General features: G+C 48.8%; 2 protein-coding genes across 11 annotated transcripts in view; both read left to right on the forward strand.

Moving 5' to 3' along the window:
- The window catches only part of ZNF76 (zinc finger protein 76), a 36,324-nt gene extending 35,848 nt beyond the window's left edge, over positions 1-476 (forward strand). For all 8 annotated transcript variants that reach the window (XM_064284942.1, XM_064284930.1, XM_064284922.1 and 5 more), the window contains one exon: positions 213-476. In XM_064284942.1, the coding sequence (XP_064141012.1) occupies positions 213-317 (105 nt within the window). In that variant the 3' untranslated portion in view covers positions 318-476. The remainder of the gene's footprint in view (positions 1-212) is intronic.
- On the forward strand, positions 473-22,697 carry DEF6 (DEF6 guanine nucleotide exchange factor). 3 transcript variants are annotated; one of them, XM_064284913.1, is made up of 11 exons: positions 473-3,226; positions 12,993-13,133; positions 13,814-14,011; positions 15,688-15,924; positions 16,011-16,157; positions 17,700-17,808; positions 17,969-18,267; positions 19,753-19,919; positions 20,026-20,224; positions 21,611-21,701; positions 21,908-22,697. In XM_064284913.1, the coding sequence occupies exons 1-11, from the start codon at positions 3,131-3,133 to the stop codon at positions 22,171-22,173; spliced, it is 1,950 nt and encodes a 649-aa protein (XP_064140983.1). In that variant the 5' UTR covers positions 473-3,130; the 3' UTR covers positions 22,174-22,697. The 3 variants fall into 3 exon arrangements, with proteins under 3 accessions (XP_064140983.1, XP_064140984.1, XP_064140990.1); XM_064284914.1 differs by having other exon boundaries at positions 13,826-14,011; XM_064284920.1 differs by lacking the exon at positions 473-3,226 and adding an exon at positions 3,241-10,230.
- The last annotated feature ends 4,888 nt before the right edge of the window (positions 22,698-27,585 follow it).

Genomic DNA, 27,585 nt, shown 5'->3' on the forward strand with positions numbered 1-27,585 from the left:
CTCTGACCTGGGCCATTCCATGGCTTCCTGGCCATGCCTAGACTAACAGAACTCTATTAGTTAGTGTCCTGTTTATCCGGGTCCTACTAAGTGGTCGATGTGTGGCACAGGATAGATGGCAGAGATTCACAAGAGTAGACCACACAATCTATGCCCAAAACAGCAGAATCTAGGAGGAAGAGTCTCACTGTCTCCCCCTTTCTTCTTTACAGCTGGAGGAGCAGCAGACCTTAGAGGAGGCCCTCAGTGTGGCCACTGCTGCCATGCAGCAAGGGGCCGTGACGCTGGAGACAGCAGCATCAGAGAGTGGCTGCTGAGCCCAAGAGGGCTGGGTCCCACACCATGCTGGAGGAGGTGCCACACTGTACAGGCATCCTTGCCTCCAAGGGCCCAGGCTGTGGCTGACACGTGGAAGGTGGCCACAAAGGTCCCTGGGGCGAGAAGGCAGCAGGAAAGCGACCTAACTGAAGAGAACGGGGCTCCTGCCCAAGAGGAGGGCCAGGCAGTCAATAGAGGGAGCGTCATCCTCGGGAGCTGAGGAGGATAAGCCTGATCACGGGCTGCACCAGGGCATTCTCCCCTCAAAATCAGCTGGGTGCCCTCTCTACTCTCTCTAGATGACATCCTTCCTGCCTCAATCCTCTCCCCTTCCTCAGGTGGAGACTGGGGCTGCTATGGGGACTGGTCCTCCACCCCAAATGGTCACTGCCCACAATGGGAGAGGGCAGACAGCTTTTTGGTCCAGTAGGGGCAGAGCAGGCCCGGGCCTGCCACACAGGGGTTTCCTAGCCCCTCCCCCTCCCAGCAATAACCACCTCCTGGAGACCAGCCAAGATGCCAGGCCATTTGGCAGCAGGGACTTCCTCAGAATTCCTCAGGGGCCTGTGGCTGGAGGAAGGGTGCCCAGCCGCCACCATTCCCCAGCTGCCCCAACCTCTCTGTGGCAGAGGCAGGGAGTGGCCTTGTACATAATCTGCTGGGGATTGGGTTTAGTTTGTTGTTTTTTTTTAATTCCATTTTGGTAATTTTTTTTCCTGCTCTGGATGGTGGTGGCAAACGGGCGAATGAGTATTTAATAAAAGTTCCAAGTTTCCACCTGGGTTTCTCCCTCCCTCCTTTCAGCTCTGGGCCCCAGTGGTAATCAGTGGTAAAAAAAAAAAAAACAAACAGTGGTAGGGCTGGTAAAATAGCCCCGGCACAAGCGCCATACCAGACTGGTGGACTAGCCTAGCACAGGCACAGGCGCGAGGAAGCCCCAGGTACAAGAGAAGCCCTGAGGAGCTGCCAGTGGCTTTCTGCCCGCAGCTGAGTGGATGGGCTCCAAGATGGCAGTGTAGGGGCCAGACAGGACCAGGGTGACCCCTGCTGTGAGACTCTGGTTGAATCCCAGGCCCAGGATGGTCAGGCTGGAGGAACTGTTTTTTCTGCCTGGCGGAATGTAGTCAGAACCCCTTCAGGCCACCCCCTGCACAGTCAGCTGCTCCGAGTGGGCAAAGCCCCAGGTTAAAGTGGAGGTGGGATTACCCTTGCCAAGGCCATTGAGGCTCAGGGAGCAGAATCTGATGCCGCTGCAATTCTGGCGCTGAACAGTCCTGGCTGTATTGCCCAGCTCTGAGGGCACCCACCTAGGTGCCAGGGGTCATGCTGTGGGATTCCAGAGCCACAGTCAGACCCCACTGAGTAGTGAGTAGAAGTAGGTGCAGGGGAAGGGACTTGATGGAAAAGAGTCCTCTGGGTTTGACCCCACCTGGAGGAGAACATCACAGGACTGGAGATGGCTCTTTGCCTCTGTCCTCTTCTTTCTGCTGTGATAGGTGAGCTTCAAGCCCCATGCAGCCACCCAGGAATGGAACCCCCAAACCCAACCTAAGCACCCTCTCTTGGGTTGCTGAGGAATTTCTCACTTATTCTTGCCACAAGCTCTTTGAAAGCAGAGGGGGCTGAGGCATGCCCCTGGGAAGGGGTCTCAGAATTGCCTGAGTAGGCAGTCTTCTTTAGGCACACACGATCCCCACCTGGGAATCCACAAGCCACTTTCCTGGCATGGTGGGGAAGGGGTGTCCCATCCCTCATGGGCATTGGATCTAAAATGGGAGCAGTGGTCTGGAGTCCCATTGCCATGACCCTGAGGTTGGGTCCACCACAAGGCCCACTCCCACGTTCTTCAGAAACAGTGCAATGTCTTCAGGGCCGGTAAGGCCCAGAGTGCGCAGTGCCCAGAGCGCCTTCTTAAAGCCAGTGGCCAGACGATGCGGAGCCAGCAAATCAAGTGCCAAGTCCGGCTGACCTGGAAAGTTGCCCTGGGCAAGTTCCTCCTCCAACTCTGTGTTGTTGCCTTTGTTTTCTTCCTCTTGGGTGGAGCCCCAGTACTGCAGTAATGTTAAAACCCCAAGCCATTGAGTCTAATTCTGACTAATAAGGACCCTATAGGACAGAGTAGAACTGCCCCTTAGGGTTTCAAGGCTGTAAATCTTTACAGAAGCGGACTGCCACATCTTTCTCCCACAGAACAGCTGGTGGGCTCGAGCCGCAGACCATTCAGTTAGCATCCCAGCGTTTAACCACTGTGCCACCAGGGCTCCTCTGCTGTAATATTAGGTGGCACTGAAAGAAATGCTTTGTTGAGCACCTACTACATGCTTTACATCCATCTTCACACATTCTTACAGCTCTGCGAAGTTGGTATTTTTCCTGTTTTGCCAACGAAGAAACTGCTCAAGGAGATTAAGTTACTTATCCAAGACCTCCCATCTCATAAGTGTGGAATCAGAACTGGCTCCACAGTCAGGTTGGGCTTTCTTTTTCCCTCAGAAAGCTGCCCCTGAGAGCCCAGAAAGACTCTGGGGCTTAGGGGCCTCTTACAGGACTTCACAAACCCCAGGAACCAGGCCGATATAGAATGGGGACTGTGGCTGTCCACGGATCGGTTCTAGTTCTTGAGCAGGGAGCTTGGCCACTGAGGCCAGGACGACAGGCTGGTTCCTGCCAGCACGGGGAGCCCGTGTAAGCAGGCAGGTGGAGCTCTTGCTCCGCGCCACGGCCCCTCTGCGGTCTGCAGCCGTTTGCATTTCCTGAAACCGGATCTTGGTGTCAGAGCCGCCCCCAGACCAGGCGGGCGGGCGCCTCAGCCATGGCCCTGCGCAAGGAGCTGCTCAAGTCCATCTGGTATGCCTTCACCGCGCTGGACGTGGAGAAGAGCGGCAAGGTCTCCAAGTCTCAGCTCAAGGTGAGGGGCACCTGGGGCCCAGGGGAAGCTTTCAGACTCCCCTCACTGGCCCCTGCCGCCTGGGAGCCAGGCGTGGACACGGTGCCACTTGGGACACCCAGCCATCACAAGGCCCAGGCCTAGGGGGCAGGGAGGGCAGTATTGGGTAAATGGGTCAGCATGGCCAGGCAGACACTGCTGCCCCCCATTCAGAAGTACAAGAAAGGTATGTGTAGAGACACCACCCAGAGCCGGGCCTGGGACTGTCTGTAGGGAATGATGGGACTTGAGGGCCATGGGCCAGGCCACATCACGGGCGTGCGATGAGCACACATGTACCCTTAGAGTCATGCTTGGGCACGCACCCTACTCCTTCTTGCTGCTTCCTCTTGGCTTTGAAGACACTGTTAGCCAGTACTTGTCAGTTACTTCCTCCCGAGCCAGAGAGGCAGAAAGGGCCTCTCCTAGTCCCAGACCAGGCCGGCACACTGTCACCCATGGGCAAAAGAGCTTCTCTGAATGCTGTCCCCAGGCGGGACAGAGGTGGGAAGGGGTCCAGGACTGAGTAAGTTGTTACTCTGCTACCCAGCACATGCACTCCCGCAGGCATGCACGCACCAGGTTGGTTCCTTAGGCCTTGGGACCTCAGGAAGGGAGGGAGCAGGATATGAGCCCAGGAAAATCCCCATCAGTGATTGCTGTAAAGTTCATCACTGGCCCTAGATAATTCTGTGAGGTCAAAGAGTTTCTCTTCCGCCTCCCTCTTCTGGTCCTGGGTTAGTACTGCCTTCCCCGCTCTAATTAGTGGCACAAAAGACCCTACTTCTTGGGGAGGAAGCAGGGCCCTCCGTGACTGGAATCGGGTAACACTTGGGGAAAGCTAAGTAGGCCTCAGCACTCTGGGACCTGCCTAGGGATTCATTCATTCATTCTACAAATATTTATTGAGCATGACTGTCTCCCTGGAGCCCCTCCCTGCCAAGGAGAGGTACAGTCTCAAGGAACCTCCATGCTAATGACCAGAGTAGGTGGTACCTGGAAACCTGAGAGAAGCTAGTAGAACAGGAGAGGCATTATACTCCACCTCCATTTCAACCCACCACTTTGCTGAACTTGGTCTCAAACTGGTCTATACTATAACCAACCTATTTGTTAGCTGAACTTGTGTTGTTGTTAGGTGCTGTCAAGTCAGTTCCGACTCATAGCAACCCTGTGTACAACAGAACAAAACACTGCCAGGTCCTGTACCATCCTCACAATCATTGTTATGCTTGAGCCCATTGTTGCAACCACTATGTCAATCTGTCTTATTGAGGGTCTTCTCTTTTTTGCTGACCCTCTATCAAGCATGATGTCCTTCTCTAGGGACTGGTCCCTTTGGATAACATGTCCAAAGTATGTGAGACAACGTCTTGCCATCCTTGCTTCTTTGGAGTATCCTGGCTGTGCTTCTTCCATGACAGATTTGTTCATTGTTCTGGCAGTCCATGGTATATTCAATATACCAGACTTGTGAGCATCTAATTAATGGTCACTTGGGGAGAACCTTCTAATAGACAGGTTTTTCCTTACATCCTACTTAAATCCCTTTTCGTACAGATCATGTCATCTAATCGGGTCCTCAGTATAGATGGAAGTAAAACAGATAACTCAGAATCCATCACTGCAGAAACTCTGTGCCCCACACCCACCTCCCACCATTTAATATCTTGATGGAACAATGCCAACACCTGTGGCTTACTGCCTCCGAAGTACCATTTCCCACTTTTCCATTACCTGTGGCCCCTGTGGTCTCTCTAGGCTCTCTGTGCCCCTCACATATGGAGTGGCTCCCCTTTCCCTGGTGCCTTTAGCCAGTTAGGCCTCCTGGGTTGAGCCTCTGTCTTAGTCTTTAACCGGACTGACGCCCACCTCCCTCACCCCCACAGCAACAAAAGAAGCTGAGTATTTCCAGTGAGGATTCCATGGGAGCTTGCATACTTAAACTGTCCACTGTCTTTGGACCACATTATCCCAGCATAATCTTAAGCCCACTATCAGCAGCACCTCTGGTTACACAGGACCAATGGTAGATTTCTTCCCCAGAAGCATCTACTCTGGGAATCTGAGCTAGCAGTGGAAGGTTCAGGGACCAGGTGAGGAGAGCAGCAGAAATGACAGGGCCCCTGCCATAGGAGGAAAGGATGGGAGGCTGTGTTCCCCCAAGCACATAGTGGAGGATACTGGAATGGGAGGAAGTGGTGACACTGTTGGGGGCAGGGGTGCCAGAAAGGTCAAAGGAGCAATAGAGAAGTGGTCAGAAGGCAGAGGAAGAAGCAGATGAGGGAGATATCAGCAGGGCCCACCTGCTCCCCAAAAAAGACTTGGGGAAAAGGAAAAGATCTTGAGGTTAACTTATTCTTACTAGAACTGCTCCAGGGGTCCTCAGCTGGGATAGGGCAGGAGACCAGCACCAGCCCAGGGAAAGCTTTATCTGTCTGTGACAGTCACCTTTTCTCGCCTTATGTGTTGCCATTTGCTGTCCCAGAAAACCCATGATGAAGCCAGAGGGAGGAGAAAGAAGAATAAGTCCTCTGAGAAAAAGCCCAAGAAGTCAGGATTGTTTTCCCTGGAGAAGTGAAGGCTTGAGGGAGAGACCAGAAGGGTTTTCCACCCTTCAAATTATTTTAGGAAGTGAGATGGTCTTTGTCCAGTTGGGTTGAGAACATTGAATATAGACCAATAGGAATGGCACATCTGCCCAGCATGGACTTAAGTTGGACACAAAGAACCTCTCAGGGATGAAGGGCTATGAGTTTTTGCAAGGTCCCCAGAACCCCCTTCTCTAAAAAACTTAGGGAAGCAGCTTTGTTTTCAGGCCTGGTGAGAGGTCCGCTAAGAATTTGGCCTCATTCCTCCTCTACTTCACGTCTGGATGTCGGGGGATGAGGATATGGATGGGGCAGTGTGTCTCCAGCTTGACAGAATCTTAGGAGGTGGCAAGCCCAGCACTTCCCCTTGATGGCAAGAACAGGGGTAAGGCAGGAAGGGTGTGCAGGGGTCTTCCTTGCTTGGTCCTGTCAAGTTTCCCAGGCTCCTGAGCCCCCCGGTTGGCATTCAGGTTCGTCCTGGGGCCTAGGGAGGATCTCTTGCCCACTGAGAGTCTCTCTGAGCTTCAGGCTCTACCCCCTGGGGGAAGGAAGACAATCTTCCCCTTGGTGGGGGGATATTAAACAATGCCAGTCTAAGAACCTAGTTGCTGGGGTCTCAGCTTTGCCCCGACCCCAACATGCTGCTGGTCTCCTCAGGCTTGAAATGGAGGGAAGGGGGAGAGGGAGGAAGATTTAATGATGCACAGAGCACTGGACTCAGAGCCAGAGAGGCTTGGTCCTAATACTGCTTCCCAGCTGGCTAACCTTGGGAAAGTCACTGTCTAGCTCTGAGCCACTGGTTTCTCATCTGTAAAGCAGGAGGGTTGAACTAGGTGATTGCCAAGCCGTCTAGCTAGCCTACTAAAAAAACAAAACCTCAAGTAATTGAAATTGGTCCTTGATGCAGCCTCCCTTTCTCTTTTCCAGGCCTCTGTCTTTCCTTTGATACCCACACCCAACCTCTCTGGCCCCTTTTTGCTCTCAGCAGACACACAACTAATCCAGAGATTCCCAACCTTTCCAAATTCCTGGTGCTCTTCCCTCGTGATAGGAGTTTTGCCTTAGTACCCACTAGTTGAGAAAATCCAGTCAGTAACTCTTTTAAAAAGGGTCACTTAGTACCTAGATACATTTAAAGACTGCAGCCCATCTAGGAGAGAGAGATTATTCATTCTCTTTGCAGTCAGCACTGGTCCTTTTATGGATTGCCAAACCTTCTACATTTACTCTCTGGCCAGCCAGGGGCTCGAGGTTCTGAAGGCTGGAAACTACAGGCCCAGTCCTTACAGCTATTGTCAATAAGGCCTGACACCTGTCCCTATCCCCAAAGTTGAGTTTTTAGGGGATGCTAAGCCCCAGATAAGGAGCCCTGTTGGCACAGTTGTTAAGGCTTTAGGTCATCAGTTAAAACCCACCGGCCTTTTCATGGGAGAAAGATGTGGCAGTTTGCTTCTGTAAAGATTAGCCTTGGAAACCCTCTGGGGCAGTTCTACTCTTACCCTGTAGGGTCTCTGTGAGTCATCATCAACTCAGCAGCAGTGGGTTTTTTGGTTTATGGATCGGGGAGAGCCACCCTCTACGTGCCTCCAGAGTGAAGAGTAAATAAATGAAGCCTTTTAAAAGTTGATAGCTGCCCACCCAGAGGCCAGAGGCTGCCTGGGTACGTGGGGAGATTGTGAGAGTTCTCTTTGAGGGGCCTAAATAGGGGCGCTGTGCCTGTCACTGGTTCACACCATGGCCCATCTCAGATGACCTCCGTGGGGTGGTGGTTCCTAACCCTGGCTAAGCATCAGAGTCACCCCAGCAGGTTGTGGAAAATACAGACACTTGGACCCCGCCCCTGGAAACTCTGAGTCAGTAGGCCTGGGCGGACCAGCATATTTCAGTTTCACCAGCTCCCCAGGTGATTCCGATACCCAGCCTGTGTTAAGAGCCAATATTGCTTAGAGATCAAGAACAGGGCTTTGGAGTCAGACCTTGGCAAAATCCTTGACCTCTCTCAGCCTTGATTTCCTCATCTGTGAAATGAGGATAATGAGGGGCCTTGCCTCAGGGCTGAGGATTGATTGAGATCAGCAGGTGAGCTCCTGCTCATCACTGGTCTCCACCCTTGCCATTTCCTTTCCAACATGGCTCCTCCCCTGGTCACACCCTCACCTCCCCCTCCCTCCCCACCACTGCACCACAGGAAGCCTGGGAGTCTGAGGTTGGCCCAGCTCTCTGGGGAGAGGCCCTGAGCCCTGAGTGTCTGGAGCCTTTAATTCTGCCCTTATCCTGACACCTGACAACTCACAGGGGTCAGAGCCTCTCCCTTGGGCTCTTCAGAATCCATAGTCAAAAGGCTCAGGTGAGAGAAATGAGCTAAGTAGGTCTTTGAGGACAGTGTGGACAAGTGAGCCAAAAAAGGTAAGGAGCCCCTCAAATAACTGAAAAGCTCCTATGTGGCAGGTTCTATTCTGGGATGAAGGTGAGGTCCCTTAACACCCTTTTTTAGAGAGATGAAAACTGAGCCCCTGGGGAGTTAATTTGCTTGAAGAAATTCAGTCCATGTCTGTCTGACTTTGATTTTTTTTTTTTTTTCCTACTTCTTCTGAAAAAGGGTTTAACTTCACTCAACACATGTGAGTGTCCATGTATGCCAGGCCCAGTGATAGAGCAGTGAACAAAACAGACAAAAATCCCCACCCTTGTGGTGCTGGCATTCTAGTCAGAGAGATGGTAGATGAATAAATAAAATGTGTGGTGTAATGGAAGATGATACACGACATTGAAGAAAGTAAAGCAGAAACGGAGATAGAGAGTATGTATGTGGGGAAGCAAGGGAGTTATGATTTAAAGAAGATGGTCAGGGAAGGCCTTCCTAAGAAAGTGACACTGAGTAAAGACCAGGAGGAGAGAGTGAGCCATGCAGTGACCTGGGTGAAGAATGTTCCAGGCTGAGGGAACAGCAAGTGCACAGGCCCTGAGGCAAGGAGTATGCCTGGCCTGTTTGAGGAACATCAAAGAGGCCACACTGGCTGGAAAGGAGTGAGCAAAAGAGATGAGATCAAAGAAGGTACAGCAGGTCAGTTCACATGGGCCCAGACACTTCTGGAAGGACTCAACCTTTTACTCTAAGAATGATGGGAAGCCACTGGAGCATTTAGGCTAGATTTGAGAAGCTCATCAAAAACATTCAGCATGTGGGGGACACTGTACTGAGCTCCGGAGTCAGGGTTGGGATTCAAGGCCATCCTGCCCTCAAGGAATGTAGAATACCAGAAGTGGTCACACAAACAGAAAGGCGGAAGAATATCATGACAGAGCAACTTAATAATGGCATATTAATAACAGTGGCTAATGCCACCCTTTGTCTTTCATCTCTGTTGTTTAAAAATTTTGTCATAAAAGCAATATATGCTGCTTGTTAGAAAAAGATCAGCATGCAGGAGAATATAATTTTAAAGAGGATGAAATCTATTATAAAAGTAAATTATGTACCTGGCTGAAACAGTCAAAGAATAGAGAAGAATATAATGTTAAGGAAGTTGAAATTCCCTCCCGCGTGCTCCGCTTCTCTCCCTGGGGAATGATCGCTTTTTTGTATGTAGGAATAAACATATTAGGTTGAACCATATGAGATTGCTGACCTACTAAAATAAATTTCATATGGTTCAACCTAACCTTTACAACATACTTATTTTACAGGCATTTTTTTCTGCAGCTTGCTTTTTTTCACCTGCCAGTATATTGTGTATATATTTCCATGTTTGTTCATGCAGATAATAAAAATAGTTCACAAATTTTATCAAGCAGTGCACTATGCACCAGGTACCATGCTAAGCACTTCACTCAAAACAACCCGGTGGAGCAGGCACTATTATTATTATCCTCCTGGAGGAGAAGACTGAGGTCTTGGAGAAATTAAATCACTTGCCCATGAACACACAAGTGGCAGAACTATTATCTTTCCAATCACACATAGTGGCTTATGACATGGTGCACCCTAATTCTGAAACCATTCCATATTGAAGAAGTCTCAGGTTGCCTCCAATTCTTCATATTATAAACGATACTACGATGAACACCTTTATACAGGCAGCCTTGTTCCCTTGAGCATCTGTAGCTGCTTAGAAATGCTGGGGCAAAGGTCATGCCCAATTTAAAGTTTGAGAGAGTCTTGCCCTCCAGAAAGACTGTACCAGTTGATACCTCACCAGTAGGGCATTAGAGTCTCCACTTCTTCACCACCTCCTCAGCACTTGGCATTGTTAGTCTTTTGCATCTTTGTCAATCTGTTAGGTAAAAAATAGTACTTTCCTTACAGGAAGGGAACTAACATTTGCTCTGTGCAGACCCAAGTCTGGAACTCCATATATCTCATCTCACTCCATCCTCACAGCCTCTGGATGGCAGGTATTATTCCCCATTTTATTGACAATGAAACTGAGGCTCAGAGAGGTGAAGGGGTTTATCTAAGACCCCACAACTAGAAAATGAAAGTTCCTGACCTTCCATGTCCCCCCATTGGAGCACAGCCATTTGACTGGGGCTACATGAGAAGGCTTTCTTGAAGTGCCTGAAGAGGCATGAAGCGAGACAAGGACATGGGAAGTTTGAAAAGAGGCAAGAGATGGAAGTAAAACACTTAAAATAACACCCGTCACTTCAGAAGTGGCCAGTGTTTGTCATTATTATTCTCCTGAGTTGGTCATCCTGGATTTTAAGTGCTAGGAATTGAGCCAGTGGCACTTCCTAGAGTAGGGATTGGTGTCCTATGGCCAAGGTATATTAGCCAGGACTTTTCTGGACATAAGTGATAAAAAACCAAACTCAGAATTGGCTCACATACTTAAAAGTCCAAGCACAGAAGTGGTTTCAGGCATGACTGGACCCAGGTCCTCAAATGATGACTTTACCTCTTGGCTCTGCTTTTCTGACAAAAAAAAAAAAAAAAAAAAAACACAGTGATGGTTGGTTTTATCCTTAGGCAGTCACTTCCCACACAGGGACAAAGAAGCCATCTGTGCTTCAGGTTTACCTTCTAACAACAACCTCGTGGAAAAAGTATACCTCTTTCTACCTAGAAAGCCAAAAACCTAGGGCTGATTCTCACTGGCCCAGATGTGGTCATGAACCAATCACCATGACTCTGATGTGCCCACCCTGTGGGATGGGGGTGCAAATGGTTGGTTCTTCTTGTAACTTGAAACATACAAAAAAAAAAAAAAAAAACAACGTTGCTGTCAAGTAGATTCCAACTCATAACAACCTTATGGGAAATGGGAGAAAGATCTTTCCCAAAGCAAAATCAAAGCTCCATCACCAAAATAAAGGGAGGTGGAAGTTCATCAGGAAGAAACCTCAGATGTCCTCTGGAATAAGGGAAGGCAAAACCAAAGATGTCACACAGGATAATTTGAAGAGCGTGGGGACTAGGGTTGAGGAGAGGGTCAGAGATAGCTGCCCAGAGGGAAGTGAGGGAAAAGAGAACAACTGACCCCTTCAGTGGACCCTCCAACTTCCCACTTTGCCAAGGAGAACCTGAGGTCCAGAAGAACACTGAAAAGAAGCCCCAAACCTTTCTCCATCTCCTCTCTCAAAAGAGAATAAATAAGTGAAACCTTGGTGCACACACCACCTCTGAAACATTGCCAGCTCCTGCCTCAGAGGAATGATCTCCAGGTTAACTGCTGATGATGGGAGCAGCCTTAAATACAGTGTTTATGGGCTGCCTTTGGTGTGCAGAAGAGAGTCTAAGTGCTATTGGACGTGAAGTTGAGCAGAGACCTTGTCTCGAGTTCACAGTCCAGCTGGGGAGAGATGCTCCGAGGGTCAGTATTCTAATAGGGAGCACACTTAGCTCAAACCTCAGCTCTGCCATTTACTCTTAAATTCTCCAATTCTCTTGGTATCTTCCTCTGAAAAGCAGGGATAATAGTATCTGTGTATCAGGGTCATTGTGGGGACCAGAAATGGGGTATAAAAAACACTTCATACAGTGGTTGGCCATAGAGAAGTGCACAATAAAAAAAAAAAATCATTGCCATCTAGTCGGATTCCAACTGATGGCGACCCTATCGGACAGAGTAGAACTGCCCCATAGGGCTTCCAAGGCAGTAAATCTTTATGAAAGCAGACTGCCACATCTTCTCCTGCAGAGCAGCTGGTGGGCTCGAACTGTTGACCTTTAGGTTAGCAGCCAAGCACTCAAACCATTGCACCACCAGGGTTCCTTCAAAGTACACAGTAGTGGATTTTTAATCACTTAAGCTATCTACAAGTGCTGTAATAGAATTACCCCAGGGCAATTTTATTTTTCACTTCATCTCCTTGTTCAAACTTCAACCTTTTTCTTCCAACATCCTGGGTCTCTTCCAATACCCGTGTTTCCTCTCCACACCATCAAGGCCACCCGCCCCATGCCATGGACCACTTTTCATGGCCCTTCAGTGAGCCTTTTTCAGCTGCCTTTCCTGAGGGTCAGAGACTGGTACCATCTATGCCCTTCCCAAGTGCCTGGCTGGTGCAAATGGTTAATTCTACAGCCGCTAAGAGGAAAGGTTGGAGGTTTGAGTCCATCCAGAGGCCGCTGGAAAGACAGGCGTGGCAATCCTGAAAAATGAGCCACTGAAAACTCTATGGAGCACAATACTACTCTTGACACACGTGGGGTTGCCATGAGTTAGAGCTGGCTTGAAGGCAACTGGTTTTTTGTCCTGGGGCTCAGGCAGCCAAGCATTGTGGGAAGTGTTGGGCTTTGGAACCGCATGGAGTTGGATTTGAATCCCAGCTTTTTATCACTGTGGTTCCTTGGGCAAATTACTGAACTCCTTGAGCCTCAGTGTCCTTGTCTGTAGAAAGAGGATATACCAATATCTGGCTGCCTGGGTTTGAATCCCAGGTATTACTTTGGGTGAGTTACTAAACATCTCAGGGTCTCAAGGGTTTTTTCATCTGTAGCATGGGGATATTAATAGTTGTTTTGAGGATTACGTGAATTATATGTTAAGTGCTTAACACAGTGCCTGGAGATAAAGATAGAAATTTGAGTTGTCTAACAGTAAGTGCAGAGAACTTAGCCAGGATGGGGGGAGGGGCAAGCAGGGAGGTGAAGAGCAGTCCTTTGGCCCAGTTTTGGGTGAGACTCAGGAAAGCAAACTGCCTCTCTGCCTCAGGTGCTGTCCCACAACCTGTACACAGTTCTGCACATCCCCCATGACCCCGTGGCCCTGGAGGAGCACTTCCGAGATGACGACGATGGTCCCGTGTCCAGCCAGGGCTACATGCCCTACCTCAACAAGTACATCCTGGACAAGGTGGGGCCCACTGTGGAGGGCAGAGGGCCTCGTCTAAACTCTCCGACTTCCCCAGTCTGGCCAGTACTCTAATACATTGCCACCCCAACTCCTCCGCCCTAATAAACTCCCACTTTACCCCCTCTGTCTCTGCTCTCCTATCTCCATCCTTCACATCCTAGTCACCTGCCTCTCCTTGTCCCCTTCAACCTACCCTCAATCCCAGTCAACTCTATCCTAGCCTCCACCCTTCCCACAATCTTCCACCCATCTCTACCTAGGCCCCTCTCCAGTTTCCAGCTGTAAACTTCACAAAGGCCTCTCCAGCCCTACACAGTCCCTGCCCTATAACATTCTGTCTGCTGCTCCCAGCTGTCACTGTCTTCCCAAGTTCCTCTTGACTGCCACCTCCCTCTGGGTTTCCCCTCCTTTTTCCCCTGAGCCGATGGACTAGAGTTTCTCTTTTGACAGAGGATTTGTGTGTGTGTGTATTGGGGATTGGGGGGAGGTTATGAGGGCTAGAACCAGCTAGATGCCTGTTAATCAGCTCAGGGATTCCTGAATTTAGAACCCTGACTCGGCAGGGTGGGGAGCAGGGGCATAGATTAATCCAAGAAACCAAGCAAGAGCCTAGTTTGGTGGGAGAACAAGGATGGGGTGGCCATCTTGGCTGTCAAGCAGCCATCTTGGCTGACTTGCAGGCCTGGTGGCAGGTGGAGGAGGGGGCTTTTGTTAAGGAGCACTTTGATGAGCTCTGCTGGACCCTGACGGCCAAGAAGAACTATTGGTTGGACAGCAACGGGACCAGCCTGCTGTCCAATCAGGATGCCTTCCGCCTCTGGTGCCTCTTCAACTTCCTATCTGAGGACAAGTACCCTCTGATCATGGTTCCCGATGAGGTAAGGGTACTGTCAGCCCCAGAGACTGAGTCACTTGGGGCCAGTCCTTAGCAAAACCATGAAAAAGGCCAAAGCTGCTTTCTGTACTTTCGTACTTCCCCTTCCTTCACTGTCTTCCCATCCTAGTAGCTGTCTATGCCCAGCTCCAGATGCCTACAACTGCCCATATCAGAGCAAGTGTGCATGTTCTTGGAGAACCAAAATTACACTTCCTTTTTCTTCATGATCTGCAAATTCTATTTACACAGAGTGGTAAATGACTGACATATTACTGAGCATTATAAAGTGAGAACATTTGGGATCAAATGGTGGGATTTGTGCCACTATAGCAATCTAGGAAAGGAGCTATATGAGGGGAAGGAAGACATGCTTGCGACATCCTTCCAGTTACTCCAAGTGGGTGATCATGTCTGGCCCAGGTTCTAGACCTTTCCCTTTCCATCTTCTGCAATATGGGGGAGAGCGGGGGCAGACTCAACTCAGGGCCCCAGAAAGGAAGGGATTCCTTACCGCTAGGGCAGCATGAGAGAAGAGGCCTGGAATCTGGCCCCTACTTCTTCAACACATAGGTGAAGCAAGGGCAGGTGTCCCCCTTCTCCTGTTCATGTGCACCCTCCTTCTGCTCTCCTCTTCTCTCTCCTACTCATTCTGCCTTCTGACCGTTCGGCCCTGTTTATGGCTGTGGACATGTCAGGATGAATTTAGGTCTTGGGGCAGGAAATACCAAGGAAGGGGCCCCTGGGCTTATAAGAAGGTGTTTTGGCATATACAACCACATTTGGATTTGTGTCCTTACTTATGTTTGTGGGAAGAGTGAGGGGAGGCACCTGAGCCCTGAACTGGAGCTCCTGCCCCCAATCCACCCCCAGCTGTGACCCAGTACAGCCCAGAGTGAAAGTTCTGGAGAGAGTTTCCAGAAGCTGCTGGGGCAGAAGAGGGACATGTGTCCATCTGCAGACACCTGGCTGGCCACCCATGTCAGATGCCATTCAGTTAGGACAAGGTGGCCTCTCAGAGGCCAGGCAGCTGCTTGCTTGCTATGATCAACATTCAATGTGAACAAACTGCAGCAGGATGTACCCCAACCACCACTTCCTGTTCCTCTGTGATAGGTTTCCTGTCCCTACCCTGCTCACCTCCCCTCCAGTCCCCTTGCCCCCCACAAGGGAAGGGTCTGCAAGGTTGGGGATTGGGACTTGGAATAAGGACCCAAATGGGATTCAGGAGATCCAAATCTGCTTTCTGGCCGTGACCAACTTACTGTGTTACTTAGAGCATGTTGCTTCCCCTTTTGGGCCTCGATTTTGTCATCTGCAAAGTGAGGGTATTGGATTAAAGGGCCCTTCCACCCAGTCTGACATTTTCTATGATTTACTATCTCTGCCTCACCCCCCAGCCCTCAGCTCCCACCTTTACCCTGCCCTTAATTTGTGGCTGGAAGGAGTGGACGGGGGGTTGGGGACAGGAAGGAGGATGCCTGAATTGGGGTTGGCGCTCCAGAAGCCCCTCCTAAATGTCTACCCTGGTCTCCACCAAATTTGGTCCTCTGGCCCCCAAACTCCCTACCTCTGATGCCCTCTGCCCAGGCTCTGGGAGCCAAATGGGAGCGCCCCCTGGTGTTTGGTGCCAGCAACAGGGCCTGCTGCAGCCACCAGGGCTTCCTTCTCCCCCTCCAGGTGGAATACCTACTGAAGAAGGTGCTCAGCAGCATGAGCTTGGAGGTGGGCTTGGGTGAGCTGGAGGAGCTGCTAGCCCAGGAGGCCCAGGCAGCCCAGACCACCGGAGGGCTCAGTGTCTGGCAGTTCCTGGAGCTCTTCAACTCAGGCCGCTGCCTGCGGGGCGTGGGGCGGGACACCCTCAGCATGGCCATCCATGAGGTCTACCAGGAGCTCATCCAGGATGTCCTGAAGCAGGTTAGGCCAAACTGGAAATTAGGGGAGGACCCTGTGGACGGGTAAATGGAGACCTGTGAAGCCTCTGACTTTGCTCTGGCTGGCAGGGCTACCTGTGGAAACGAGGGCACCTGAGGAGGAACTGGGCAGAACGCTGGTTCCAGCTGCAGCCCAGCTGTCTCTGCTACTTTGCGAGTGAAGAGTGCAAGGAGAAAAGGGGCACTATCCCGCTGGACCAGCACTGCTGCGTGGAGGTGAGGGGGCAGGCGATGGGGTGGAGGACAGCTCAGGACTCAGAGGGTCTCTAGGATGGTGTGAAGGCAAGAAGGGGCTCAGGGGTCAGGCTGATGGAGAAAAGCCACAGTGATACAAATTTCTGCTTGGATGAATGTAAACCAAATACACCTGGGCACTCAAGCCCCTTTTTACCTGTGTCAGCACTTTTTAAAAAACTAAAACCACAAATCAAGCAACAAAGCATTGGTGAACAGTGTGGATTTTGCTAAAGATTTCAGAGGAGATGGCTGAGGTCTCACAGCACACACCAGAACTTTCTAAAAACCTTTAAAGGTCTCTCTCCTTTCCCCTAATTCCATTCTCTTTGGCAACACCACACCTTCCTCTCCTCTCCCTCTTCCCTTCCATTTTTCTCCCTTGGTTCCATCCATTTTTGTCACAAAACAGGAAGGAGCACAGATCTAGGCAGCAGAAATCCTAGCTCTGCCACTAACAGCCAGTGTGACTTGGGCAAGTTCCTGGACCTCTTGGTACCTGTTTCTTTTTCTATATGGTAGCGCTAATAAGGAGACCCTGGTGGTGTAGTGGTTAAGTGCTGACTGCTAACCAAAAGGTTAGCAGTTCACATCCAGCACGTGCTGTTTGGAAACTCTGTGGGGCAGTTCCGCGCTGTCCTATAGGGTCACCATGAGTCGGAATTGACTCGACAGCAATGGGTTTGGTTTTGAGTGTTTTTTGGAGCTAATAATGCCTGCCTGGTAAGGTTATTGGGAAGAGTAAACAAAATAATGCACGTAAAATACTGGTATAGATTTTGAAACATAAGCTCAGTAAGTGGTAGCTACTATTTCCCACGGGGAACCCTGATGGCACAAAAGGTTAAGTGCTCAGCTGCCAACTGAAAGGTTGGCAATTCAAACCCACCCAGCAACTCTGAGGGAGAAAGACCTGGCGGCCTGCTTCTGGAAAGATGACAGACAAGAAAGCCCTGTGGGGCAGTTTACTCTGTCACATGGAATGGCTATGAGTCGAAATTTACTCAACAGCACCCAACAACGCAACAACATTGTTTTCCGCTAGAATGGAAGCTTAGCGAAAGCAGGAATTTGGTCTGTTAGATAGGCCTTAGTACCCCAAACACCTGGAACAGTGAGTGGCACCCATTAGATGCTCCAAAAATATCTATGAAATGAATGAATGGAGGATTTTCTTAACAGTCGGGACTATGTGCAAATTTATGTTCTGGAGTGGTGAGGACCCTGTCACTGGAATGTTTAAGAATAACAGCATAAACACTACTCAAGTGGCTACTATGTGCTAGGCTCTGTGGAGAGATACCAAAATGAAGATGGCCTCACCCCTAGCTTCAAAGAGCAAAGCTACAGAGTTGTGAGGACACGAGTACCCCCCGTAACTGTCCAGGACAGGCCACGCAGGCTCCTGGCAGGGTGGCAGAGGCGCCCTGGGAAGGTGGTCAGCCAGAAGGGGTAGGGCTTGAGCTGCAGTCCCCCAGGGGTGGGTGTGACCCCAGTGAGGCCAGCCCAGCTGCCTTCTCCCAGGTGCTGCCCGACCGCGAAGGGAAGCGCTGCATGTTCTGCGTGAAGACTGCCTCCCGCACGTATGAGATGAGCGCCTCCGACACGCGCCAGCGCCAGGAGTGGACGGCTGGTGAGTGCTGGCTGCGTGGCGTGGGTCTGCCAGGCCGGCCTCCCCTGTGAAAAGCCCTGTAGGAGGCTGGACCCAAGAAACTCCGAAGTCCTCTTCGGGCGATGGGCCGCCTCAGACCTTCCGCTTGCTGCCAGCTGACCCCTTCCTGCTCCCTCTGTAGCCATCCAGACCGCAATCCGGCTGCAGGCCGAGGGGAAGACATCGTTGCACAAGGACCTGAAGCAGAAGCGGCGCGAGCAGCGGGAGCAACGGGAGCGACGCCGGGCAGCCAAGGAGGAGGAGCTGCTGCGGCTGCAGCAGCTGCAGGAGGAGAAGGAACGGAAGCTGCAGGAGCTGGAGCTGCTGCAGGAGGCGCAGCGGCAGGCTGAGCGCCTGCTGCAGGAGGAGGAGGAACGGCGCCGCAGCCAGCACCGCGAGCTGCAGCAGGCGCTCGAGTGCCAATTGCGTGAAGCGGAGCAGGTGGGGCCAACACAGGGGGCGGGGCTGTGGGCGGGGTGATGTTGCGGGGCGTGGCCTGGGAGCGAGGGGCGAGGGGAGGGGCTGGGGGCGGGGTCTGTGCCTGGGCGGAGACCGTGGGCGGAGAGAGGCGTGTGGAGGCGGGACAGAGCCTGTGGGTTTGAAAGATGAAGAGGGGATGGAGCCTGTGCCTGGAGCGGGACTTGTGAGCTAAGGAGGCGGTAAGGGAGGCGGGAACCAGGCTGAGGGATACTTGAGATGAGGGATGATGTGGGGCGGGGCCTGAAACGATGGAGCTGAGTGATAGGTGTAGAGTGAGACCCAATTCTGAGACTTGGTTGGGGGACGGAGCTTGGGCTGAAGGAAAAGCTAAAGACCGTTTGATTGGAGATGAGTTTGGACCAAGGCTAGACTAGGTTGGACTAGACTTGAGCTGAGTTTACAGTGAAACCAGTTTGGGGAATGCAGGATGTGGAGGTAATTAGGGTTAGGGTTTAAGAGATCTGGGTCTGGAGTCAGACGCGTGGATTCAGTCCCGGCTCTCTTAGGGGCCCTATGTTGTCGGGCAAGTTACTTAGCCTCTCTGTGCCTCAGTTTCCTTGTCGCTGAGATGTTGATGCTGAGTCGGAATCGACTCGTGGCAATGGGTTAATAGCACTTTGCTCATAGAAAAAAAAAGTTGCGGTCGAGAGGTATAAAAATACAAAACAAAACAAAAAACCGTTGCAGTCAAGTCAGACTTACAGGAACTCTGTAGGACAGAGTAGAACTGCCCCATAGAGTTTCCAAGGCTGTAGTAATCTTTACAGTAGCAGACTGCCACATCTTTCCCTCCAGGAGCGGGTGGTGGGTTGAGCTGCCTGCCGACCTTTCGGTTAGCAGCCAAACGCTTAACCACTGTCCCACCAGGGCTCTCCCATAGAGATATTAAAAAAAAAAAAAATCCTTTGCCGTGGAGTCGACTCCGACCCATAGAGACCCTATAGGACAGTGGAAGCAAGGATTAGAGAAAACATCTGTAAAATGTTCAATACCTTCCAGTTGTCATAATAATTATTATTATTGCTGTAATTATTATTGGAGCCCTGGTGGGGCTCAGCTGCTAACCAAAAGGTCCCCAGTTCAAATCCACCAGCTGCTCATTGGAAATCCCATGGGGCAGCTCTACTCTGTCCTACGGGGTCACTATGAGTTGGAATCAACTTGATGGCAACAGTTTTCTTTTTTATAATTGTTACTAAGGCTGATGCTAAGAAGAAGGTGACCTGAGCTCCTTTCCCCCATGTGGCATCTGTTTGCTGACCATGATGCAACCCAGCCAGGCTGTCAGAAGGGGTCCGATCAGGAAACCTTGACATGGAGGGACTCTCCCCTACCTTCACCTCCAGAGAGCCTAGCTGAGCCGGGCTGACCGGACCCTGGGAGCAGGGCATCATGCCCACTCCCACTCCCCAGAGCTCCCTCTGACCTGGCTCTGGTCCTTCGCAGGCCCGGGCCTCCATGCAGGCTGAGATGGAGCTAAAGAAGGAGGAGGCTGCCCGGCAGAGGCAGCGCATTGAAGAGCTGGAGGAGATGCAGCAGCGGCTACAGGAGGCCCTGCAACTGGAGGTGAAAGCTCGGCGGGACGAGGAGGCGGTGCGCCTTGCCCAGACCAGGTAGGCCTGAGGGACCCCTCCTGGTTCCCCCACTCCTGTTCCATCCTCCTACTTACTGAGCACCTGTGAGGCGCTGGAGGTAATCAAATGCATGTCCGTCTGGCAGACTGCTGGAGGAGGAGGAGGAGAAACTGAAGCAGTTGCTGCAGCTGAAGGAGGAGCAGGAGCGCTACATCGAGAGGGCACAGCAGGAGAAGCAAGAGCTGCAGCAGGAGATGGCACAACAGAGCCGCTCCCTGCAGGAAGCCCAGGAACAACTAGAAGAGGTGCGGCAGAACCGGCAGCGGGCGGATGAGGACGTGGAGGTGAGTGAGGCCTGGCGTGGGATACGGCAGAGGCTGGCGGGGTGAGTGATTTAATGACTAGGCTAGGCAGCCTTCCCTCAAACACTAGCGGTCACCAGCTGGGTGTGTGACGGGTAGGCTAATTGCCTAACCTCTCTGAATTTCGCAATGGTTAAGTGCTCCACTGCTAACAGAAAGGTCGGTAGTTGAACCCACTCAGAGGCTCCCCGGGAGAAAGACCTGGGGATCTGCTTCTATAAAGATTACAGCCTAGAAAACCCTGTGGGCCAATTCTACTGATTGCATGGGGTCGCTATGAGTCAAAATTGACTCAATGGCACCTAACACCTGGAAAAAGGAACTGGTAATACCATTGTCAGATCCCTGTATGGCCAAACAGGTAAGTGGTAAAACGCTGAAATACCACTACTGGCCAAAAGGTTGGCAGTTCAAAATCCCTCCCCCCCCACCTCCCCACCAGAAGCACCTCAGAAGACAGGTCTGGCGATTTGCTTGCAAAAAGGTCACAGCCTTGAAAACCTTCTGGAGCAGTTCTACTCTGCACACATGGGGTTGCCATGAGTCAGAACTGACTGGAGAGTGACTAACAAACAATAGCATTGTTACGAAGATCAAGCAAGATAATACTTGATACTTAGTATGTAGTAAGTGCTAAAGAAACATTAGCTGCTTTTTTTGTTGTCATTTTTATTAACCTGGGCAAAGCTTTTTCCTCCTACTCTTCCAAGCCCATACCCTGCTATCCCTGTGCTTGTGCGCCACTCCCTGAAGCCCGTCTTTTAAAAAAAAAAAAAAAAAGATGGCAGAAGGGTTCTTTTTCTTTAAAAAAATTATTATGATTTTAATTTTTCATCTTTTATTTATATTGATATTATTTTATTTTGCTTTGTTGGCTTGCTTGTCCATTGTAAAAAGTTCAAACAACATAGAACTATGTAATACAGAAAGGGACAACTTCCCCATGACCCCCACCACCACCATGGCTAATGGCTTGTGAACATTGGAGCAGAGATTCTTGCATTAGGTTCTGGAAAAGCTGTGTGGTTCAGTGGTTTAGAGCTCAATGGGTGTCCCTGGGCAAGTCACTTAACCTCTTTAGAGATTCTGTTGTTAACTTCTATTCTGGGAGTTAAATAAGATAATACGTATGTTTAGCACATCATAGGTGCTCAATAAATGGAAACTGTTATTATTGTTGAATCCTTGGGGGTCCATGAGCCTCCCCAAACTGAATGCAAACTCTATTCATGTACATATGCAGTTTTTTCTGGGGAGACAATCAGTAGCCTTTGCCAGGCTCTAAGGGGTCAGTGAAGTTAAAAGGGTCAAGACCCTCTGCCATGGATGGTAGTTCTGACCCGTGACCCACTGGTCCTGCCTTCACAGGCTGCCCAACGGAAGTTGCGCCAGGCCAGCACCAACGTGAAACACTGGAACGTCCAGATGAACCGGCTCATGCATCCAATTGCGCCCGGAGGTGAGAAAGAGTAGAGCCTGGAGCTTTCCCTGGAAGGTGGAGTAAAAAAGGAGGGAGAAAGGGATACCTCCAGATCTCCAGGGCCAGCAGAGGTGGAACCAAAGGTCAGGAGGTTCCCTGCTCCCTTGAAGGCTGAGGTAAGACCCCTTAACCTCTCCCCTCCACACGTACCTGTCTCTACTCACACCTGCCTTCTCTCTCGCCAGACAAGCGTCCCACCAGCAGCAGCTCCTTCACAGGCTTCCAGGCCCCTCTGCTTGCCCGCCGTGACTCTTCCCTAAAGCGTCTGACCCGCTGGGGATCCCAGGGCAATAGGACCCCTTCGCCCATCAGCAGTGAGCGGCAGAAGTCCCTCAACGGTGGAGATGAACCTTCCATCCCGACTTCCACCCCTCAGGAAGATAAACTGGACCCTCCCATCCTGGCTTCCACCCCGCAGGAAGATAAACTGGACCCAGCACCAGAAAATTAGCCTCTGCTAGACCTTCGTTCCCCACAGTCTCATGCCCACTAGAACCCGGCCACAGCTGGCCTGTGGGTGACTCTGGCCCCTGCTGGTGCCAGGGGCCCAGGCCCTCTAATCATGAAACAGTCCAGGACGAAGCCTGGTTCATCTTTCGCTCCAGCCCCAGGCCCCAGACCCCAGACTACTGAGGCTGTCTGGGATGTTGATCCTTGAGAACTTGGCCATGTGCCTTAGCCCCAAGGACCCAATGACCTGGTCTGGGAGTGAAAAAAGCAGGAGAAGCCATCTGCCCCCAGGCTGCCACCAAGTTATGGAGGCACATTTCTAAATAAAAACTGCTCTTGAAAAGAAGTATTGGTTCAGGTCTGCTGTCCATCTCTTCTGCCGTTCCCTCCCTCCCTCAAGTCCAGTTATAGGTATTCACAAGGGCGGATTAACCAGTAAGCAAGGTGCACAGGGGCTTACTTGTGTTTACTTACTAATCTGTGGTGCACAGTTTTACATGGGTTAAAAAAAAAAAACAGGTGAAACGGTGTACTACAGACTAGTAAATAAGCACAAGCAAGCCCATGTGTACCTTGCTTGTTGGGTAATCCATCCCTGGGTATTCAACTATGAGTAAATGAACAAACTATGCGAAAAAAGTAGCCCATTCGTTTATTAAGAGATATATTTCCAATGTATTTTTTAGTATTTGTGTTTACCATTTGTAAAAACTGTAATATTCATGTTGTTTTGTTCAGCTGGATATTCCTAATATTTGTAATGGCCACTCAAGGCAGAAGAAAATGTCTCACTTACAGCTTTATAGTTACATGGAACTTAAAAAATTTTTAAACTCAACTTCAATACATATTTTGGTTGCAGAGATATAATGGTGATGAATAAAAGACTTTCAAGCATAAAAATGTTACATTAGAACTAAATTTTTGAGGGGACAGTGGAATGGAAACACAAGTTCAAGGAGAAAACAGGTATCTTAATTATCTAGTGCTGCTATAACAGAAATACCACACGTGGGTAGCTTTAACAAACTGAAATTTATTTTCTCAGAGTGAGGAGGCTAGAAGTCCAAATGCAGGGTGCCGGCTCTAGGGGAAGGCTTTTTCTCTTTGTCAGCCTGGAGGAAGGTGCTTGTCTTTTTTCAGCTTCTGTTCCTGGGTGATCCTCATGTGGCTTAGCCATCTATCTTCCCCATCTCTGCTTGCTTGCTTCCTTGCTTAATCTGCTTTTTTATATCTCAAAAGAGGTTGACTGAAAACACATTCTACACTAATACTGCTTCAGTAACATAACAAAGAAAACTGATTCCCCAATGGGATTATAACCACAGTAAAAACAAAACAAAACAAAAAAACCAAACCCATTGCTGTCAAGTTGATTCCAACTCATAAGGACCATATAGGGCAGAACAGAACTGCCCCATAGAGCTTCCAAGGAGCAGGTGGTGGGTTCAAACTGCCAACCTTTTGGTTAGCAGCCGAGATCTTAACCACTGTGCCATGAGGGCTCCAACCACAGTATAGGGGTTAGGATTTACAAAAAATATTTTGGGGGGACACAATTCAATCCCTAACAAAGGGACAATGTAAAATTTCTGATTATTAAAAAAGAATTTATTTGTGTATTTTTTAAATGAATGATGCTGAGTATCAAATCACTATGGGATGTCTTATCGAATACATTAAAATGGGTAATATAGCAGTTTTATTTTAAAATGGTAATATCTATAAAATACTAGAAATTGCATCCTCTGCCAACTATTAAGTTTTAAACTAATGATGAAACATTTTAGATGTCACCTTAAAAATGTGCAAGGAAGGGGCTGCATGGTTCTTATATATTCTCTTAGGAGTATACGGGCAAAAAAAAAATTTTTTTCCCCGGGTATCACATGCCATTACTTTACGTTATCTATATGTCTCACAGCTTTATTTAAATTCCCCATATCTTTTGTCTACTCCCACACCACTCCTATTTCTTATGTCCTCATGGAGGTCTTTTAGACTCTCAAATAATCGATTCCTGGGAGTACCTACCCCACTGGTACTTCCTAAAACTTTCTGTGTCTAGCACAAACAATCATGGAAATCAACCTGCAAACTTCATATTGTTGTTGTTAGTTACCATCAAGTCAGCTCAAACTTATGGTAACCTTATGTATAAAAAAACAAAACGTTGCCTGGTTCGGTGTCATCTTCAAGATCATTGGTAGTTTAAGTCCATTGTTGTGGCCGTTGTTTCAGTTCATCTCATTGAGGGTTTCCCTCATTGTTGCTTACCCTCTACTTCACCAAACATGATGTACTTTTCTGGGGAGCAATGTTCATACCTCTATATTTTCAATCTGGAAATACAGACTTGTAAAATACTTATTCTCACTATGGAAAAAGATAATTTTCCTAGCGAAAGAGCCAGAGAAATTCTTTTTCATCTCCATTTGCACTTCTTATCTTAATAAGTCCATTCCAAAAGTCCTTTCTATATTTTTAAGCACACTGCATTTTGTAAACACATATTTTCATTTCCCATTTTTTTTTTTAAGATTTGAAAAAATGTTTTTGAGTTTATTTTACTTAGCTAGTCAGAACCATTACATAAAATTTCCTTTAATTGAACAAACCATATACTATATATACAAACTATATAAACAAATTATGTAAACAAACAACAAACTGACAGGTGAGTCGAGGTAACTTTTAAAATCAGCAACAACAGTTACCTATTTTGGGCAAAATTTTTTAAAGACCACTGTTATGAAGGACTCATGACTAGAATGGTAGAGTGAGGCCTGATTATAGAAATTCTTGAAAGCTAGTCAGAGTTTAGATTTGTGGCCTCAGTTTCCTCACCCGCAAATAGGGTCCATTCCAGGTTTTTTAATGTTACTTGGTAGGACACAGGGAGACATTGATGGCTGAGGCATGCTATAGTGTAGGAAAGACCACCCTGATGCCTGAATGCAGTCCACATTGGGACTGGCATAAGAAGCTGTCAGTCTTGGGAGACATTGCTGGGTGCAGGATATATTTTCCAGTCTTTTAATTCCAGGATTAGAAAATAACTCTGTCCTTTCCAACGTTCTGGACAAAGAAGAGTGTGTCCTGCCTGTGATGCCTTCAGACACCCATAAGCTCTGGGGGCCGCATCCACGTGGAAAGTGCAAACACTGGGCTCAGGTGGTAACCTCTTTCTCTCTATCCCTTGTATGTGAGAAGGGTGGGAAGGTGGGGTGACTGGCTGGGGTGCAAGAGGCATGTTGGGAACTGAGTGTTGTAGGATATGCAAGTCGCCTCTTCTTCAAGCTCACTGTTTGTCCAGGCAGAAGGGCTGAAATGCCTGTGGAGTTGCCTTTCTCTGGCCCTGATTCATAGCAACCCTACAGGGCAGGGTAGAACTGCCCCACAGGGTTTCCAAGGCTGAAATCTTTATGGAAGCAGACTGCCATATCTTTCTCCCCAGGAGCGGGTGGTGGGTTTGAATCGCCGACCTTTCGGTTAGCAGCCGAGTGGTTAACTGCTGCGCCACCAGGGCTTCTTGGCTGGACACCAGGAGATAAAAATTTCTGCTCCATTTAAGGAAGATTTTTCTTTTTAGATCTCAAAAACAAATCATGTTCCACTATGAGAGAAAAGTGCTAAAAATAAAAATATAGAAATGAAATAACTCATAGAACCACAACCCAAAGACGATGCTGATAGCATTTTAGTGTTTCCTTCCAATTGTTTTGCTATGCTAATTTTTAGATTTTAGTTTTCCAAACTGTGATTTCGCTCTACAAGTATACTCACTCATTTTCCGCCTTTTCCCACTTAATATTAGAACACAAATTTTTCCACTTTATTATAAATCTTTTGTAGGCATTATTTTTAATGGATGGATAATATTCCATCACAAAGATACAGCATAATTTACCTAACCATCTCTCTGTTGTCAGGCAATTAGTTATTTCTAGTTTCCTTTGCTGTTAGAAATAATGTTGCAAGGAACATTTTTGTATATAAAGCCTTTTCTGTATTTAGAATTATTTCCTTAGGCCCAATTACCCAAAATGGAATTATAAGGTCTAAAATATGCATATACAAATATATATATATGCATGCATATTTATTTATGTATATAAACTTTTTTTATATATGAAAATGAAATTAGGTGGAAAATGTAATACCTTAACAGTACTCCCAGAATTTCTTTTAGGGAAAAAAAAAAAAAATTTTTTTTTTTTTTTTTCTAGAGCTGCTATAACAGAAATACAAGTGGATGGCTTTAACAAGCAGAAATTCATTTTCTCACAGTTTAGGAGGACAGAAGTCCAAATTCAGGGTGCTAACTCTAGGGGAAGGCTTTCTTCCTCTGTTGGCTCTGGAGGAATGTCCTTGTCTCTTCTGAGCTTCTCTTTCCATCTCTCCTTGTCTAATCTGCTCTTTTTATATTTTCTAAGAGATTGACTCAAAACACACCCTATACTAATCCTGTCTCATTAACATAACAAAGACAACCCACTTCCAAATGGGATCATAACCACAGGCACAGAGGTTAGGGTTTACAATACATATTTCTGGGGGACACAATTCGATCTTTAACAGGGAGGGAACGTCTTTGGGGAAAATAAGCTTCTTAGGAGTAAAAAGTGAGATGTTCAGAGCATGAGTGTTGGCAGGAATGCAAGTAACGAAGAGATAAGGTTAAGATGTCTCTTTCTGCCTGGAAAGCCAGCGGGAGAGAGAGGAGAGAATGGTGAGGCAAGGAGGAGAGGGGAGAAGAAAAGAGTGAGTTGGGAAAAGGCCAAGTCCTAAGGGGTGAAGGGCCAGTTAGAATACCCCAGTGGAGGGGTGCAGAAAGGACTTTAAACAATGTCTGATGTATGAGTTAAAACGTTTGACATGGGTCATGTGACTCTGCCCCAGGCCTCCAAAGCATCATAGTGTCTTCTGTATTCATGAATGCTTTGTGTGGGAAGAGGTGTGGGCAGTCCTCAGGAAAGGCTAAGTTCCAGCTCTGGGTTTCTGAACTGTGGACAAGCAACAGCCTGGCAAGGAGCATGAGTCGGGAAGCAGAGGGTATTTGTGAAAATATAAGTCCTCGGAAATTTGCAGAAATCTTAGGGAGGGCTTCGGACTCCCACAGGCCTTGGCATTGGGGATTTGAGCCACTTTTGTTTCAATCTCAAAGGGCAAGGGGGTTGATATCTAGATTACAAAAGTAATGCACACTCTTCAAAAAGTAGGAACAAAAACAAGAAGCAGAAAGAACTAAAAATCGTTCATAGTTCCACCATTCAGATAGCTGAGGAGTGTGGCCTGAGGAGTGTGTGTGGGAGGGGAGAGGTAACGTTTACTTTAATGATGAGGCGGTAGTTACCCTCTGATCATATAGTTAAGAGCCAAGTTTTGTTCATCGCCAGAGAATAAGGCAAGC

The sequence above is a fragment of the Loxodonta africana genome, chromosome 1 (genome assembly GCF_030014295.1).
Source record: "Loxodonta africana isolate mLoxAfr1 chromosome 1, mLoxAfr1.hap2, whole genome shotgun sequence".
Taxonomy (NCBI): Eukaryota; Metazoa; Chordata; class Mammalia; order Proboscidea; family Elephantidae; genus Loxodonta; species Loxodonta africana.

Coding starts and splice junctions, on each gene's coding strand:
- DEF6 (XM_064284913.1), top strand. CDS start 3,131: ATGGCCCTGCGCAAGGAGCTGCTCAAGTCCATCTGGTATGCCTTCACC. Junction 14,012..15,687: donor TGATCATGGTTCCCGATGAG/GTAAGGGTACTG, acceptor CTCCCCCTCCAG/GTGGAATACCTACTGAAGAA. Junction 21,702..21,907: donor GCATCCAATTGCGCCCGGAG/GTGAGAAAGAGT, acceptor CTCTCTCGCCAG/ACAAGCGTCCCACCAGCAGC.